We start from the raw sequence: 18,174 nt of genomic DNA, 5'->3' as shown, positions 1-18,174 counted from the left end.
AAATATAGAATCTGAAATCTTGAATTTGAATATGTCATTCATAAACTTAAGATTTGCGAAAAACCTTGAAAAGTACGTTTAGAAACTTGAGGTACAATAGGACTGGATGCAACAACTTGGAAGATAACTATTTATAATATTTGACTAAACTCTACTGAATTCATTTGGGAGAAAAGCTTGAGCTACTTCTTGATGAAAACGTAACACAGTTTATCACAGTTGAACTAATAGTTCAACCATAAAGTTCAAGAGCATGCGTTACACGTATTTAAAACAAGAAAAATCACTATTTTTATCTAATAGAATTTTAATATATTTTTCTTACAGCAGAGGGATGAAAGTGAAGGTATAATTTAGGCATCAAAATCAGCTTCTGTTTAGCAGTTTAATAAGTTTTTAACCAGCAGCTTGTAATGTTTTTCTTGTCACACTAACTTCTGCCATGATTCATGACCAATGTTCAACGAAATAAAGAACTTGACCGAAAAGTGTTTTAAGCATAACTTCAAGATGACAAAAATTAAAGACTGTCAAGACTAACAATTTCAACAGAAAAAGAAGAGATGAAATTAAAATTGATGAAATTATTATTTTCTTACTACACAGAATGTCAAATTTAGGACTCTCGAGTCCTAAGTGAGTGTGATGTCAAGTACCATATTTGTCGAGTCAACTGTTCAAAATAAATCATGAAATGTTGATACATTCAACATACGCATAAGTCAAGTCGATATGTGTTGTTTCTATTTCATATTTTCTTACTTTTTATTTGTACTTCAAATTACAGTCCGGGTCCTGTAGCTTTGCCTATCGGCGGAGGGCCATTAAACTACAATACTACCCGTTCAAAAACATCCAACATTTTTGAAAATGTATCTTTCCATAAGCACAGACGTTCTTTTGTATCTTCTCAAAAGCAACGTGTTGCATCCGAAAAGATACACAAGGAGCTTTTCGGAGTTACGTACTTTTAGCACAACACAGCCTATCAGCTGACATTAGTTCAACATGCTCTTTCCATTGTTAGTAATACATTGCAACTCTCTCATTCATGAAGAATCTCTGTATGTAGGGAGCTCCTTTAAGGAAGCTCTGAAGGGAGCTTCCTACATCTAGGGTCTCTGAAGTCTGACGCTTTTGCAAAGCCGTGAATATTACCCCACGAACCATACCTTGCCTATATGCCGGTGCCTTAAAAGTCACGGAGGCAGAGCTACGGGACTCTAACTGTAAGTGAAGTCGATATGTGTTGTTTCTATTTCATTTTTTCATTTGTACTTCAAATTATATTGTTGTGTTTATAACAGATAGTCAAAGTGAGGGCCGGCTGATATACCAGTCTATACTGATTGACTCGGTTTTGGGTAATGTACCACAGAACACATACAGCATGGAAACTCGGCCAAAATCGTGTCACCAAAATCCGCCATTTTGAAAGAAAGTCAACCTAGCCAGTACCGCCTAGAGTGACAATGATTTAGCAGTTCTTTGGTTTCAAGTTATTAGATCAGCTGTTTAACTTTGTCGCCTTGTCAAAAAGTTGCTTGTATCATAACTGTTTTTCACTGAATTAATAATCATCATTATACAGTATACTATTAAAAACATTATTGAATTCAACTTATAAATTTAAATTGAATCTATTTAATGTGATATTATAGTGTTTTTGAAAATTTGAGAACAAAAGTATAAATGCTTCAATGCTTCAGTTCAAATTGATCTATTCAATGTGATTTTCGTTATTATTTCTAATTAAATAAATTAACATTTTCTCAATTTTTATGTATGTATTTTAGTTAAGTGCAGTAGGATATACAGTACTTATATTTATTTTTTGTAAAGTTTTTTGTATTTTGTTTTTGGCAAATAAAATTCATTCATTCATTCAAAAAATGTGCTTTTAAATTGACGGTAATTTCAATTTCTACCAAGATGGCGCGGTCTTGGTGCACTCAAGGTCTTGGTGCCATGAAGAATGCATTGGTTAGATAGGAAGTTACTTTCTGTAAGTATTATGTGACCGTACCTTTAGCAGGAGAGCCTCCTGACTGGCGGACGGCATCCGGGTGGCGACGTGGAAAATGGTCTCGGTGAGCGAGGTGGCGTGATAGGGCGCCGTGACGCCGGTCGACTTGTTGGCCTGCAGTCCGCCCATGAAGCCGGTGTGCGCCTCCAGCTCCACCTCCCAGCCCAAGCCTGACACGAACTCCTCGTAGGCCTGGCTGCCACCCGCGTTCGACAGGATCGAGTTGCGGTCCTCCTGGCCCTCGGCCACGTAGATCACTGCCACCTTGTGCGTTTCTCTGCACTCCTACCAAACATACAGCACATTTCATTAATTTATTCATACAAAAATAATGTATATTTTCACAATGTCACACAGACAACGTCAACCTACACAAATTCAGTAGTCTTGTAGCTAATTATATTTGCCTCCCATTCCTACCAAACGAAAATAAAATCTATTTACACAAATAAATCGGGCTTGCTCTTTTGGGAAAGTAGTTCCTGAGGGTGGCCACTAACGACAGGACAAGTGTGTTGAACATGTGTGTACACACATGCTCGTTGTGCATGATGTGTCATCAGGGAAAGACTTTGACAAAAAACAGCTGTTTGACAGCAGCCTAAAACATAAAATAAACTACCAATAACAATAAATAAACCAATGAAGAATTACAAATTATATTGATACAAAAATAATTTAACCTCAAATAAAGCAGCAAAGAAAAATAAACAAAAAAATCATAGATACAAATACCTAACAACAATGTATGACGAGCATGTATGTACACACATGTTAACACACTTGTCCTGTCGTTATTGGCCACCCTGGTGTTTCATTTTGCTAATTTCCTTATTACTGTGTTTATTGTATAGTTTATAAATTTATAAATAAAAATGGAATGAACATAAATATATTTATTCATACACCTTTTTATCAACTTAATATAATAATTATTGTAGATGGTATTGACTTCTATGTTATCAATTGGAACCATACGGAAAAACAACCGTTCGCCAAACACTTGTATAAACTGAGATGGTGCAAAGTCCCTTAAATTGCTATTGAACAATAGGGCTATATGCACAACCTACTTTTAACGCTAATCTAGATTCACCAGAATCTATTATAAAGTGTTTCATTCCGGGTTTAAACTAATAGCTGGTCAATCTCCATTTAAACTTAGATGGTGCAAATTGTTTCAATCAATCGTTTATTTTTCCTTCAAAACAATATGCATACATGTCTATATATAAATACAATTGACAATTAACAAATAAGTAAAATAGTAATAATACTAAATACGAAAGGTCCCTGAAAAGGTTAAACGTGAGCGCAGGGGCCGAATGTTACTAAAATACAATTATTTCTAAAATGAAATAAAAGCGGTGGATTCCTATAAACATCTCAATTTGACGAAATTTACAAAGAATGAAAATAAAATAAAAAACATAAAAGTAAGAAAATACGAGATGATAAAATAAAAAATAAAAAAAATAAGCAGACATTTTTGAATGATTATGAACTTATCCTAGTTAGAATAGTTACAAGAAATCACTTATCCTAGGATGTGAAGAAGCTATCCATAAATCTATCCTTCAGAATTCTTCCATTTAAATTATCGGTTATAAACTGAGCAGGTTTCACATTTATAAGCTTATACACAATATAAGAAGACAGTTTCTTCTACAAATGGATAGAACTGCATTGTGTGATTCAAAGATAATGGTTGAGGGACGGAGATTGTAAGGTGATATTTCAAGCCCATATGCACAATTTAGGTTTAACGGAGATTAATCTGATTTCGGTTGATTTAAAAACCGAATGAAATACATTATAGTAAATGCGAGATTGATTGAAACGAGAATGGCATTAACAGTCGAAACATGAGGTGGGAAATGAAATAGCATTGAAAACAGGGTAATTTTATTTTCAATTTTTATGAAAATGAATGAATGTAGACTTACGAGTTTGTCGAGATGCTTGAGCTCCCTGAGCAGTTTGTCACTCTTGTCGAGCAGGTAGAGATGGTTGCGCCGCTCCCAGCCGGCGAGGCCGAGTTGCGAAAACAGCAGTCGACAGTGGTGGAATGGCGCCTGGGGCGGCGCATACGTGGCGCGTGGCGCGCATGTGGCGCGCACAGCCTCGCCACCCGCGTACGCCGCGCGCGTCACGTGGTCGGCCTCGACGAACCGCTGACTCAGCAGTGCGCGCATCGCTTCCTCCTCCAGCACGGGATTGAGTGCCGCCGCCGGCATGTTGCGCGGAGTGTCAAGGTTCTCCAGACATTCGGGACTTGTTTCGCCGATGTACTGCAGTAGCTGTCACATTAACAGACAAGTTCAATTCAATTCATTTCACCAAAACACAAAAACAGTACAAAGATGTGACAATCAGAAAAAAACAATAATTATTATTCCAAATATCTATATCATCTATCTGTAAAATACGGCTGGAGGTGAAGAGCTACTGGCATAAGTGAAACACTTGTTCGCCAGTAGGAGTAGAGACTTAACTTTTTCTAAATCTTGAGCTAATAATTTAAAATGGAATCTTTTTATTCAAACAATGGTAAGTATATCTGAAATAAATGCTATTAATTGTGAATTAATCCTGACAATAATGAATAGTTTTAAAAGCTGAAATAAATTTTGAACTCATAAAATATTAAGATGGAAGTAATAGTTGTGAACAAAGTATAACACATTAAAAATACTGCACATCAAAATTTACTGTTTAAAGTGTTAAAGATATGAGTACAGTTCGGGTCCTCTAGCTTCGCCTATTGGCGGAGGGCCACTGGACTACAATACTACCCTTCAAAAACATCGAACATTTTTTAAAATGTATCTTTCCATAAGCAACAGATGCTCTTTTGTATCTTCTCAAAAGCAACGTGTTGCATTCGAAAAGATGCACTAGGAGCTTTTTGGGGTTACGTCCTTTTAGCACAACACAGCCCATCAGCTACGTTCAACATGCTCTTTCCATTGTTGGTGATACGTTGCAACTCTCTCATTCATGAAGAATCTTTATGTGTAGAGAGCTTCCTTTGAGGAGGCCCTTTACGGAGCTTCCTCCATCTAGGGATCTAGGTAGGGTCTCTAAAGCCTGATGATGTTTTTGCAAATCAAATCCGTGAATTACCCCGAGAACCATACCTTGCCTATGTTTGCCGTTTCAAAGTCACGGAGGCAAAGCTACAGGACGCGTACTGTAGATGTTACCGTTACCGTAAGTTTTTAATGATAGGCTACTTGAAAAACTTAAAATCAAAAATTTAAATTTTCAAGGTATTTCATTAGGGGTATTCACAATGTTGGAGTTAGCTGGCTAAGTCGAGCTATTCGCTAACTCCTGCTATTTGCTAAGTCTGTGTTAACTCAATGCTATAGTAGTACGTCTGAAAAAAAATAGCAGGCGAGATAGCAGATAGCGCAGGTTGAGTCCGCTAACTCTAGCTAAAACTGTTATTTTTGTATGATTTATTAGTATCTACAAATAATGTGAATAACTTTTAAACGGTTTGAGATATTGATGTTCGGTTTTCACCATTCTTAGGCCTAATTTCTTTCTTTCTCTTCTTCTTAATAATAATATTCGTATGGCTTTTATTGGTGGGTAGTTCCTAACGGAAGTTCCACCTCGCCTGAATATATCATTTAACACGTCAAGGCCTTACTACTGTCATACTTCAGCCGGGTCCGACAGCTTTACGTGCCCATCCAATAACACTTCGTATCATTCGTATTTTTAATAAACTCTTCTAATTCATCATGTGGAACTGCATAGACGTTATAAAGCTGTTTAGATATACATTTTCAAGTATACATACATCATCCAAATTGTCGAGATCTTCGGCGGAGTTTTCGCAGGTTGGCAACACGTGCGGTGGCCGATGCCTGAGCGTGTGCTGCGGCAGGTTGGTAACAATGCACGAGTTCAACATCGACTCTTCAAATCTTTGGTGGTTCACTTTGTTGACTATACTGTTCTCCTCTGAAAAATATCAATCAATCAATTTATTTAGCCTGGTGATACAGTAATACATCAGGCTACGTCACAAAATATTTTATAAAATTCCAATACATAATGAAATCATAATTTAGGAAACAACGCTCAACGTCATTCTTGCATCCAAAACATTTATTACACGATGTAAAGTCCCTCCAAATCACACAATTTTAATGGTTATCCTTTTTTTCTTGTTCGTAATATGGAACTGCAACAAGGACGCAGCGCTCCTGCAGTATAAGACAGGTCAAGGTCAAAGTAATATTACAAATATAAACAATATACATAAACAACAGACCATCTTACAAATGAACATAACATACATGGAGTAAAAATCATCACTCAAGGAAATCTGTCAGTTTGCATGGACATAATTCAATAAGAAATTTTCTAAGTGTTATTTTGAATTCCTACAAGCTCTCAATTTTTCTAATATTAATTGAGAGTGCATTGAATAGTTTCATTTCCATATAAAACGGGCCACTCTCTAGCAGTCTATTGGGTGGGTATACAAAACCTCTAAACCATGTATTATGGGGATGATTCGCATGGTTTTCTTCATAACGAAGCTTCCTACATCAAATATATACAGCAACTTCTTTTCTTTAAAAGAAGGCCTGCAAGAACTCCTTGTTTCATAAACATCTGCTTTCATACGTCCAAATACCAAGATTGGCTTCATAAAGAGCTTGAAAAAGCTTTTTGCAGGATAGATAGAATGGTGACCAAAGCATATAATCCCCTTCTACTATAAGATTAATTCAAAACCAACTATATCTAACCTATTTTAACTCTTTTTTTGTCAATTGATAATAATTGTAGATCCCTCCCTACATATTGTTCATTTATTGCAAATAGGTCCCTCTCGAAAACGAATTAGAAAACATACTTTCAATAACATACAAAATTTAAGAGTAGGCCTACTAGTAATTCTACAGAAAAGAGACTTTCAAAATGTGAAAATATTGTACGTTATATCATAGAGAATAGATAGCTAAATAATATATCCCATGGTATAGGTCGTTTATAGGTCCAAATTTCAAACCGATTTCTTGTTAACTCGAGCCGATTACTGTCGACCACGGTATTTAGATGAAAACAGTAGGGGCCATGAAATGTGTGCGCAGTGACCAGCAAGCTATATTACGTCATCGCCACCAACCGAGGTTTTCCAACACCTATTGGCAATTTATGGAACTTATTCGTTAAAAACAGATGATTGGATATAAAATGACGTCAGCTACACCGGAAATTAGCACAAACATGCGCGTGACACCTACCGTCTTCTTCTATATACCGTGCTGTCGACTACTATCTATTATTACTGTTTTGGCCGGGTGACAATGTAAGAACGGCACAGTATGAGAGACTAACAACGTCACATAGCTCCACGAAAAAGAACTATCGGCTTGAGTTAACATAAGTCGGCTTGGAACATAAACGCCCTATACCATAGGATGTCTTTTATGATATCTTTTATCTACGTTTATATCCATATTCTGGCTTGTATAATGTTATTATAAGTGACATTTCGATAACAATAGAATTAGTGAAATTTGGAACATAAACGCCCTATACCATAGGATATCTTCTTGCGCTTCTTTTCTCTACGGTTATATCCATATTGTGGCTTGTTTAATGTTATTAGTTACATTTCAACAATATCATGAAAACAAGTGGATTGGTTGAGTCTGACCGACCAGATTGCTTCTGCTGTTCAGGAGTGCAGTAGAGTATAGAGGCGTCCCAACACGACTTTCCGGCCAGGTCACGGAGCAGGACGCGGACCTGGGAGGGGGCGGTTACCAATCCAGCCGTCACACCGCCACCAGGCACCTCCAGCGTCGGCAACTCCACCATCGACATCAGCAGGCCCGTTCTAGTCACGAACAGCTATAACACAGATAACGCAGTCGTTAGGTCATGTCAGAGGATCTGAAATTGATCAGTTGCGACCTGAAAACTCTGACACCAGACCTGAGCCAGCCAGGTCACTCGATAACATTATTATTACACAAACAAATCTTACATTCAACAACTAAACTGAATTTCATAGATTTAAGATTCTAATTCTAAATAACACAATACAATTCATGATAAAACAATACACAACAATGTTAAACAATTCAAAAGGAAACAATATATAATAATTTTGAATAATTCATAAGATTTTTGTAAATTTTGGTAAATAAGTCTGAAAAGTGTGTTAGAAATAGAATCTTTCATGAACATTATTAATGCCATAGCCCAGTACCTCTCTCAACTCAAACTAGAAATAAGTTAATCAAAATCCCATTTTTACAGTTTACACATAGAAATAATTCCAGGATAAATCAACTTATTAATGTACAGATAAATGAAAATAATGTTAACCAGCCTCATTTCGTGAAATTCCTAGGGGTTGCTCTGGATCAGCATCTCTCTTGGGATTGCTATACTGATCAGCTCTGTGGGAGGGTTGCATCTGGAGTCTTTGCACTCCGACAAATAAGAAGATTGAATGATACCAAACTCACAATGGCAGTCTACCACTCACTCATAATGTCACACATCCGCTATGCCATTATTGTGTGGGGTGGGTCGTGCCAGAATCTGGAGAGGGTGTTCAAACTCCAAAAAAAGCTGTTAGAGCAATCAAAGGTATTATGCCTTTAGAGTCCTATAGGAACCACTTTAAAGAATTAGGCATACTAACCGTTCCCTCTATTTATATATATGATGTGATTATGCATGTTAGAAGAAAGACAATGACTAGAAATGCTGATTCGCATGGATACAATACTAGAAATAGAGGAGACTATGCTTCACTGTATCACAGAACAGCTCTTTTTGAGAAAAAACCTACATATATGGGCCTTAAATTTATTAGAAAGCTTCCTACTCACTTGAAAAATTGTGAAGATGTCGATGTTTTTGAGAAAGAGTTGAAAAGTTTTTTGATGCTTGGAGTATTCTATACCACAGAAGAGTTTGCGTGTAGAGAGGGTTCCTTTGTGTGATTTTTTATTTTTTTTTGTAATACTGTATGTATTTGTATTATAAGTTTTTGACAATTCCTATACTCTGATTAGAGTCTCTGGAAAGCTTCAAAAACAAACAAACTGAAAGAATCAAGGTTTACGACTTGATGAATTCATAAAAGCAGACCCAAAACAAACACAAATGATGAGAGAAGGAGTTATGTTACCATTTTAGAAGCGAGCTGAATGGAATGGCCGGTGGAGTTGAGGTGAGGCGACATGCCTTGGAAGCGGCGGGCCACCGACGGACTGGGGTCCTCCTGCTTCAGGTTGTCCAGCTCCAGGTTGGGGTTGAACTCCTGCACCAGGTCGGGGTGGAACGAACCCCCCACCCCTCTGTGGCCGCTGCCCCCTCGCTTGCCCCTGTTCTCCTCGCTCAAGTCAGTCAAAACCTGGTGCAATCAACATCAAACCAATCGTTACAAAACAACAAGCTTTCACAACAAATATTACGATATTTGACAATAAAAATTGAAAATAATATCATAACTAATATGAGATATGAGCTTGATTATAAATCAGATATAAATATAAAAATGAAGTTCAAGGTTGAGTGGTAGAGAAGACTAGAAAGTCCTGACTCCGCATAATAGCAGGCGCGCACCGACGCGAATATATTGCGAAGTTTTGTTGCGGTGCAAATTCAATTCTGAGAACTTGCCGTGCGGAAATTTAATACCATTGCGGTGTAATAATAATAATAATAATAATAATATAATAATAATAATAATAATATAATAATAATAATAATAATAATAATAATATAATAATAATAATAATAATAATAATAATATTTCTTTATTCAACACAGCAAATGTGAACATTATACAGTTGAATATCGTCACAAGCAGCAATACAAATACATATTACAAAATGTCAACAATTCTTAAAACTCTAGACTACACAGTATTTAGCCTACTTTTAATTATAAACTAGTCAAGACATAAAACTGTTAAATTCTTCCAAGCTATACACCGCCTTGGAAATGAGAAGAGTGTACAAATCTCTCTTGAATTTTTTAATGTCAGACAAGGTTTGCAATTCAGGGGGTAATTTATTATGTAACTTTGCTCCTAGATAGGTTGGTAGTTTCTCATAGATTTTCAATCTGTGTTGTTGTATGGCTAGTCTATTTTTCCCCCTTGTGTTGTAGTTATGTGAATCAGCCTGTGTTTTGAATGTGGAAATGTTTCTATGTGTGAAAATCAAGAGTTTATATATGTAAACTGATGGGAGTGTTAGAATTTTCAAGTCTACAAAAGCATCTCTACACGAATCATTGAAACTGAGGCCAGCCAGGTAACGTATTGCTCTTTTTTGAAGCCTGAATATTTTTTGGAAGTGTATATTAGCACAACCACCCCACAACTCTATACCATATGACACATGTGAATAAAATAAGGCAAAATAAACCATTTTTGAGACTGATACGGGCACTAATCTCACCATATTTCTCAAAACAAACAGCCCCTTACTCACAGAATTAATTAGTTTTTCAATGTGCAAATCCCATAAAAATTTTGAATCTATCTCTAGACCAAGTAAATTAACAGAGTCTGTATTTTCTACAGGATCACAGCCAATGTATAATTTAGGTTCTATATGATTTTGTCTGAGGCTGAAATCTATGAGTCGACTTTTCTTTGAATTTACTGAGAGGGAAATAGAATTAAAATATTGAGCTAAACTGTTAGATAGTAGGTTACATTTTTTCTCAAGTTCTTCTAAATTGCAATCGGAAAAAATTAAGGAGGTGTCATCTGCATATAATGTAAGTTTATTTTGTGGAACTGCAAGAGAAATATCATTTATGTACAGAATAAAGAGAAGAGGTCCCAAAATAGATCCTTGAGGCACTCCTGATGTCATTTTAACTAGATCTGATGATGCAATACCATGACGATCACTATGGATGGAAACAAACTGGTAACGATCAGTTAGATACGACTCCACCAATTTATTTTCTTTACCGCATATCCCTAGACTTACTAACTTCTTCAGAAGTAGCTTGTGATTCATGCAGTCGAAAGCTTTGGAAAGATCAATCATGACACCTGTTGTGTAGTTACCGCCTTCTAGATCGTGTATCACACCTTCAAAAAATTCTATAAGAGCGGTACTAGTCGACCTATCCTTTACAAAGCCATGTTGATGTGGAGATATAAGATCATGTTCCTTCAAGTATGCTACAAGTCTTATGAGAATAATTGTTTCAAATACTTTCGAGAGAGCTGTCAATATTGATATGGGTCTATAATTGTTTATGTCAAATTTGTCACCATTCTTGAAAAGTGGAAGAACTTTTGCTATTTTTAAAAGATCCGGGAAAATTCCATATTCAAACATAGAATTAATTATGCAAACCAGTGGATAAACTATTGCTCTCCTGCAATGCTTTAAAATCTTAATAGAAACATCATCATAACCTACACTAGATTTTGACTTCAGATTTTTTATTATTTCTAATATTTCACCTTCATGGGTGGGATGTAAAACAAATTTATTTGGTGATGTTTCTGAGTTATTATCTTCGAGTTCTTCACCTGATAACTCATGAGATCCCTTTAAGACAGCACCAGCTCTTTCAGCCACGGATGCGAAAAATGTATTGAATGTAGAAGCAATCTCTAGATGGTCAGTGATGTGTTTATTTTCAATATTGAGTGCTATGTGTACATTATTTCTATTGCAATCTTTCCCTCTAAATTGATTTATTAGCTTCCAACTTGATTTAGATTTGTTTGTTGCATACTTTATTTTGTTGCCATAGAATTCTTTCTTTGCATCTACTACTAATCGGTCATAGTGTTTTTTGACTTTGTTTATAAGTGAAGTGTCAAAATTAGCAACTGATTGTGCCCTACATGTTGCGATTTTAAGTAGAATTCTTGTTTGTTCAATTTCTTTTGTAATCCAGTTTTGTTTCAAGTTTTTAGTTTTTGACAATGTTTTGGTTACTAAGGGACAATGCATATTATAGAAATGAAGGAAAATATTATAAAAAATCTTATACTTCAAATTAGTATCTTTTACATTGACATAGCTGAAATTCCAGTCTACACCTGCCAGAGATGCCTCCAAACTGTTCATATTATCCGTACTGCAATTCCGAAAAGTAATAGTGTCATTGTGAGAGATTTTTTGTTTGTGAGAACGTTGACCCAATGACACTTCTATGGATTGAGCGGTGTGGTCGGAAAGCCATGAATGTATTACATCTACTTTTATGTTTGTTAATGTATCACTGGTAATTATGTTATCTATTGCCGTTCTACTATGAGTTGTTATCCTGGTTGGAACCTTAATGTTATAATTTAAACTAAATTGACTCATTATGCTGAAGAAAGCCTTACGTTGAGGGGAGTCTGACAAAAAATCAACATTGAAATCACCCACGCAAATAAATCTGATACCAATGTTTTCCAATAATATCTCCATGACATTGGTAAAATTTTTAAAGAACAAGTTTAAATCACCATTTGGTGGCCGGTAGACACCCAGAAGAATGTGTGTTTGCTTGTTTAAATTGAATCTACAACAGGCTAGTTCAATGCAACCCTCTATACAATATTGATTAACATTAACTTTAAAAATTTCTAATGGTTGCTGATCAACACAATGTATTCCACTATAATATATACAAACACCTCCCATATTCTTATTTACTCTACAATAACTGTCAATAAGTCGCATACTATTCACGTTGGTACAATCTATCTCGCTATCTCTTAGACCATGCTCAGTTAAAATAAGAAAATCTGGCTTCTCTGAGTCAATGAATATTTCTAACCTATCTAATTTGTTGTACAATGATCTTATGTTTTGGTGAATAAATTTTAAAACCTTAAATACCGGCGCAGGATTTCTTTGTGCAGATGTTCCCTCATTAATCCTAAAATCCAGCCGACATTGGTTACTATCAATCTCGGCTGAATCGACTAGTTTTTTAATGGTATAGGCTCACTCATAACAGAATCGACCTCTTTATAAAGCTCTTTCAAGATGTTGGATGCAATATAGTGTTTCCCCAGCTTATTTAAATGGTGCCCATGACGTGTATGGAAACGTTTTCCGAGCCCACTCAACTCCAAAACTGTAACGTTGGTGAAATTCATACAGATTTTTCGCAGCTCAGAATTCGCCCACGCCACAGATTTATTCACGCATGACCAGCTGGGGAGATCGTGCCTATGAGGAACATCAAAACAAATACTCTCGTGTGTCTCATTTCTATGAGTTTCCTGCGTAGTGCTGATATAAAAGATTTGGCTTCATTTTTTGCGATATCGTTTCCCCCAGCCAGAAACACGGCTGCATCCTGAGAACCCAAAACAGAGCAATCCTTCACAGACTCTCTAGTCACATCCATGAAACAAGCTCCTGGCTTAATAGTACCCATAACATTACAATTATCACCCTTTTTACGCATCATAATATCAACCACACTCCTTCCTTGACTATCCATAAAAAGTTTAACTCTCCTTTTGAAACTCTTGTTTTCAAGTTTGGACAAATTAGGTATACTATTACAATCATGTTGACAATAATTGTAATCTAAAGTAGAATTGTGATCTGTTACCTGACCTCCACTCTCTAAATTTCGAGCTTGAAAAGTTGTTGGATTACACGCTATTGATTTACAGAGCAATTCATCATAGAGAATTCTAAATCTATTTGATTCATTTTTCTCATTAAATAAATCATTTCTTAAAGCCTGATTATCAGCTTCTAAGGCTTCAATTGAAATCGACATAGTCCTAATTCGTTCAGATAAGCTCTCAATATCTTCCTTCAATGTCTTGTTAATTACATCTATTTTATTTAAATCAACAAATTTGCCAATAGAAGCATCACCAAAGAGTTCATTATTTATTACTCTCCTATCTGATAAAATTACACTAGAGTCTGATGTTACAATGAGATCAGTTTGTGAAACAACCGCAGTAGTAGTATTCGGCCTTTGAGAAATTGTTTGTGAATCTACCTCTCTAGATGAATCGGAATGTTGTAATAGTTTTAAATCAAGTTCGATAGATCTGTCAAGTGCAGCGTCGCGTTCAATTTGTAACTCGTGAAGACGATTTTTCAATAGTCTATTCTCACTCTCCAAGCGAGAGAGTTTGTCAGATGAAGATTCTAGAAGATCAGAATTATCGAAGAGTGATGACAATGATTTATTCACGTCTTTGTTATTTTCACCCACTTCAGTAACAATTGGGGTTGATAACGGGGTAGAAGAGCACGTTGCATCACTGATGTTGTGATTGTGTGAACCAGATACCTCGACTACTCGATTCTCATCAGTTTTCATGGAAGCTGCGCACTCTTTTACCAGGCATCTCCACGTTATAAAATTATTAACTGTTGAACAAAACGTTTTTCTATACCGGTGTCCTTTATAAATCATACCAGGTCTGTTCTTTGAAGTTTTAAAAGGGATAGGAATGCTGTCATTCATTATCCGCGAAATTGATTCAATGTAAACAATGATAGAAATACGATAAGAGTAGGCTACTCGTGGAATCAACAGGTTGTTGCGAACAAGATACAGAAGAAACGAGCCAAGCTGTAAAGTTTAGAGTCTTTGACAGATGGAGATAAGAACTCCTCTTCACTCCTGTTATCTGACTACGTTATCATGCTATCTTGTTATCTGTGATGAAATCGGCTTGATTAGCTATCACCTAACTATCATCACTTGCCGGATTCAGTTCCTAATAATTGTTCACGTTTCATACTGCAAGCAAGCAAACACCAGCAACTAGCAAATGGCCGAAATTCGACAACTTCACTCGAAAAAGTTCGCGACATTCACCGGATCATCAACAGTGTATACTCACAGTTTACGGTTTGTCTTTAACTCAGCAGTCACACAAGAATTTAACAATTCACTTCAACTCAATAAATTTATACTTCTTCCACATTTAAAACTGAAAATTTGGTAGAAATACGGAGCGATAGATCCTAGTTATTTCAAGGTAGACCAGTGCTCAAAGAGCACTAGTGTATGAGCTGCCGCAAACCAATGCGTTGCAAAATATTCGCAACTTTTGCTACATGCAGCATTTGCAGCGCTTTTTGGCGTTGCGAATTTTGTGGCGAGTTCTGGAACTACACTAGTGTCGTATGCCTTGTAAACAGTAACGATTGCACGACCACAAGTAGGAAAACAGCGAACACAGAACAATTATTCTATTGTTTATTATTTTAGATAATAAAATATAAAATATTGATAATATATAATATATATTGGATATTAATATATCCAATATTGTATGATCTAAGTCATGCAGATTTTAAAAATATAAGGATAGCTCTCTATCCTTCCTCAATTGTGGTACAATATTTTGTTTGCAATTGCTTCAAGTTGTTGAATTTGCGCTGATAGTTTCTAATGCATATTTGTATATTTCATTCATATTACTGTTATTAGTTGTTATACTTCTGAATGATTGCTAAGTTACTAATTTTATGTTATGTATCTCATATTTATATTTATATTTGTCTTGTTATTTTTGTTTATCTTGTTACTATTGTATTCTTTTGAAATTGGTGTATACCGTTGGAAATGTGATAAATAAATAAATAAATAGTATGGTATTCTCCAAATTGAAGTCTATCTTTATTAATGGCATGCACCCACATTTTTTGGCCTTTCATCTTTTTCAGAGTCTGCCACCACAGCAAGTAATAGTAGGGCTTCTGATGATATCATGATGAACTTCAGTAAATTGAGATGAAGTAGCCTACAGTAGTACCATAAATTTTAGATGATAAAAATGCTGAACTGTTTGGTTGGGACAACTCGAATATTCCCGCGCTCCACATTGCGATTATTTCACTTCCCAGTGTGCGTGCCCCAGCGCAGCGTTGCGAATATTTCGCAACGAAAACTTCGTTTGGACACCGCAGTCTGAATTCTTGAAAATTCCGCAACGAATTTGTACGCATCGGTGTGCGCATACCTTTAGGCCGGTTGTAGACGAACCACTATCGCATGTGGAATGTGGGAGCTACTATTTTCCTTTTTTTTATTATTATTTATTTTTTTCATCCCACTGACAGCCTATGAAAGGAGTATAAGGATTTGTCAATTATAATCTTGCATTCCATAATGCAAAAAGAATTCCTCACTGGAATAAGGACAAACCTGTAACAACTCCTCTCTCACCTTAATTCTGAACTTAATTCTGAACTAAACGTGACTAGTCTTGTCAATATCTAGTGGTTTTGTCAATATCAAGTCGTTTACATTCAATATACATTTTACTCATCTAGCGTGAGTTCAAGAGGTTTCTCAGATTCGCCAATCGATAGAGCGGTTTAACACTAACAACGGTTCAAAATGATGTCCTCTGTCCTCAATCGTTAACTTGGCGATAATTTTTTATACGGTGAGACTAGCGCCCCATATCTTGAAGTAACATAACTTCGTGGACGACTGGCTAGAAGTAGCAGATCCGTCACGACGTCTCATAAGAAATCTATTAGCTTAAGCTTCTCTATGCTTTCGCCCAGTTTCAAAGTATTGCTTGATGTAAAATGTATGATAAAAATAATTTTTAAGCTGGATTCCACACAACAGTGACAGTGACAATATGATTCCCACGAATTCTAATTGGACTGTTCCCATTCAACCCGCCCGATCGAGTATGAATAATCACATTAAAACTTATATTTTCACTGTCACTGTTGTGTGGAAATCCAGCTTTACTCAGCTGAAATCTCGTTTCAAATTCATACAGTGTAAAATATTATTAGTATACCCAAAGCAGCTCGTTTCGATGAAAAGAGAATTGAATAATTAGTTCAAAAGCAAAAAAAGATTGCATGTACTAATTATCCGAGAGTTCAAGTAACCTGATAATTTGTCAGATTTTCCATTTATGACCGCTTCCCAACCTTTTGATCTTTTGATTGCTTGACCTCTTGATCATCATATATAATTATACTCTTTGTGCAAATAACTATAAATATTATTGTCGTCTTGTCAAGCTACGCGGGCTATTATGTTTTCTAATAGATGTTTATATGTTTATACATGTTTACATTATATCCCATCATACAATATACTCTTTGTAGAAATAACTCTAAATTATTGTCGCCTTGTCCAACTACGCGGGCTATTATGCTTTCTAATACATGTTTTGATTCACTTACTCTAATCAACTTATTTGAGGTTTTAAAACGATCATCATAAACAAGTATAAAATAACCTTAAAAACGGAATGCAATAGGCACGAATTGGTGTGAGTCGACGTGAAGAGGGCCTTGGGAGGCAGCCGCATTGTCCACTCGCTCAAGCAAAAGACTAATGACGTCAGCAGACGTTTGTCGGCTTCTCCGATGGGCATCAGGTGCGATAAAGTTCCTGCTACAACCTGACAACGAAATACAGCATTCAGATTCACTCACAATAATCATTGAATTAAGCTATACAATAATTAAATATGTGACCTAATAACAATAAAGAAAATTCAGGCTAGCTCATAATAATTATTGAATTAAGCTATACAATAATTTGACATGTCACCTAATAACAACATAGACCATTAAAAGATTGACTCACAATTAAATCATTCTATAGACCTACAATAATTTAATATACGACCTAATAACAGTATAGGTCATTCAAGTTAGCTAACAATTGAATAACACTATACAATAATCTAATATGCGACAGTATTTTGTTAATCTTTAAAACTGTAGTTGGTTTTCTAAGACTTTTTTAGGTTGTACAGTATTTGTTTAAGATAGAAGCTAATAGCATTGATTGGTAGCACTGAAGATTGGTTGAGACTACATTTTTAGACTACCTTTCTATTTTCTTGGATTTGTTTTAGTAAGCATAGTTTTGAAGAAATCATTGAAATTGAGAAATATTGAGAGAATCTATTAGGAATTTTAATTATTTAATCAGTGATAATGACCTAAAAGAAAAAACAATTAGTAGGTTTTGTACTTGAAGGTAATAGATACCGTTTTTGAAATAAACTCATAAAATATTTGTATTAAAAAACATTTTTTTTTTTTGAGAAAATGGAATCTCTAGTAGTAACTTGTTAGAGAATGAAAATCAGAGATAAAGGTAGGAAAGTAATAGTCAACATTTTGCTTGGCATGATAATTTCTTAT

At 35.6% G+C, this 18,174-nt stretch overlaps 1 protein-coding gene across 1 annotated transcript in view; it reads right to left on the bottom strand.

Annotated features, from left to right (window-relative positions):
- The window catches only part of LOC111044006 (ral GTPase-activating protein subunit alpha-1), a 90,932-nt gene that overhangs the window by 11,945 nt on the left and 60,813 nt on the right, over nucleotides 1-18,174 (bottom strand). The window contains exons 27-32 of the mRNA XM_039427085.1: nucleotides 17,256-17,420; nucleotides 9,204-9,431; nucleotides 7,720-7,912; nucleotides 5,841-6,004; nucleotides 3,973-4,326; nucleotides 2,027-2,311 (exon numbers count right to left, since the gene is read on the bottom strand). Coding sequence (XP_039283019.1) covers nucleotides 2,027-2,311; nucleotides 3,973-4,326; nucleotides 5,841-6,004; nucleotides 7,720-7,912; nucleotides 9,204-9,431; nucleotides 17,256-17,420 — 1,389 coding nt within the window. The remainder of the gene's footprint in view (nucleotides 1-2,026; nucleotides 2,312-3,972; nucleotides 4,327-5,840; nucleotides 6,005-7,719; nucleotides 7,913-9,203; nucleotides 9,432-17,255; nucleotides 17,421-18,174) is intronic.

The sequence above is a fragment of the Nilaparvata lugens genome, chromosome 4 (genome assembly GCF_014356525.2).
Source record: "Nilaparvata lugens isolate BPH chromosome 4, ASM1435652v1, whole genome shotgun sequence".
NCBI classification, from domain to species: Eukaryota; Metazoa; Arthropoda; class Insecta; order Hemiptera; family Delphacidae; genus Nilaparvata; species Nilaparvata lugens.
This window is presented reverse-complemented; position numbering and strand designations above follow the sequence as displayed.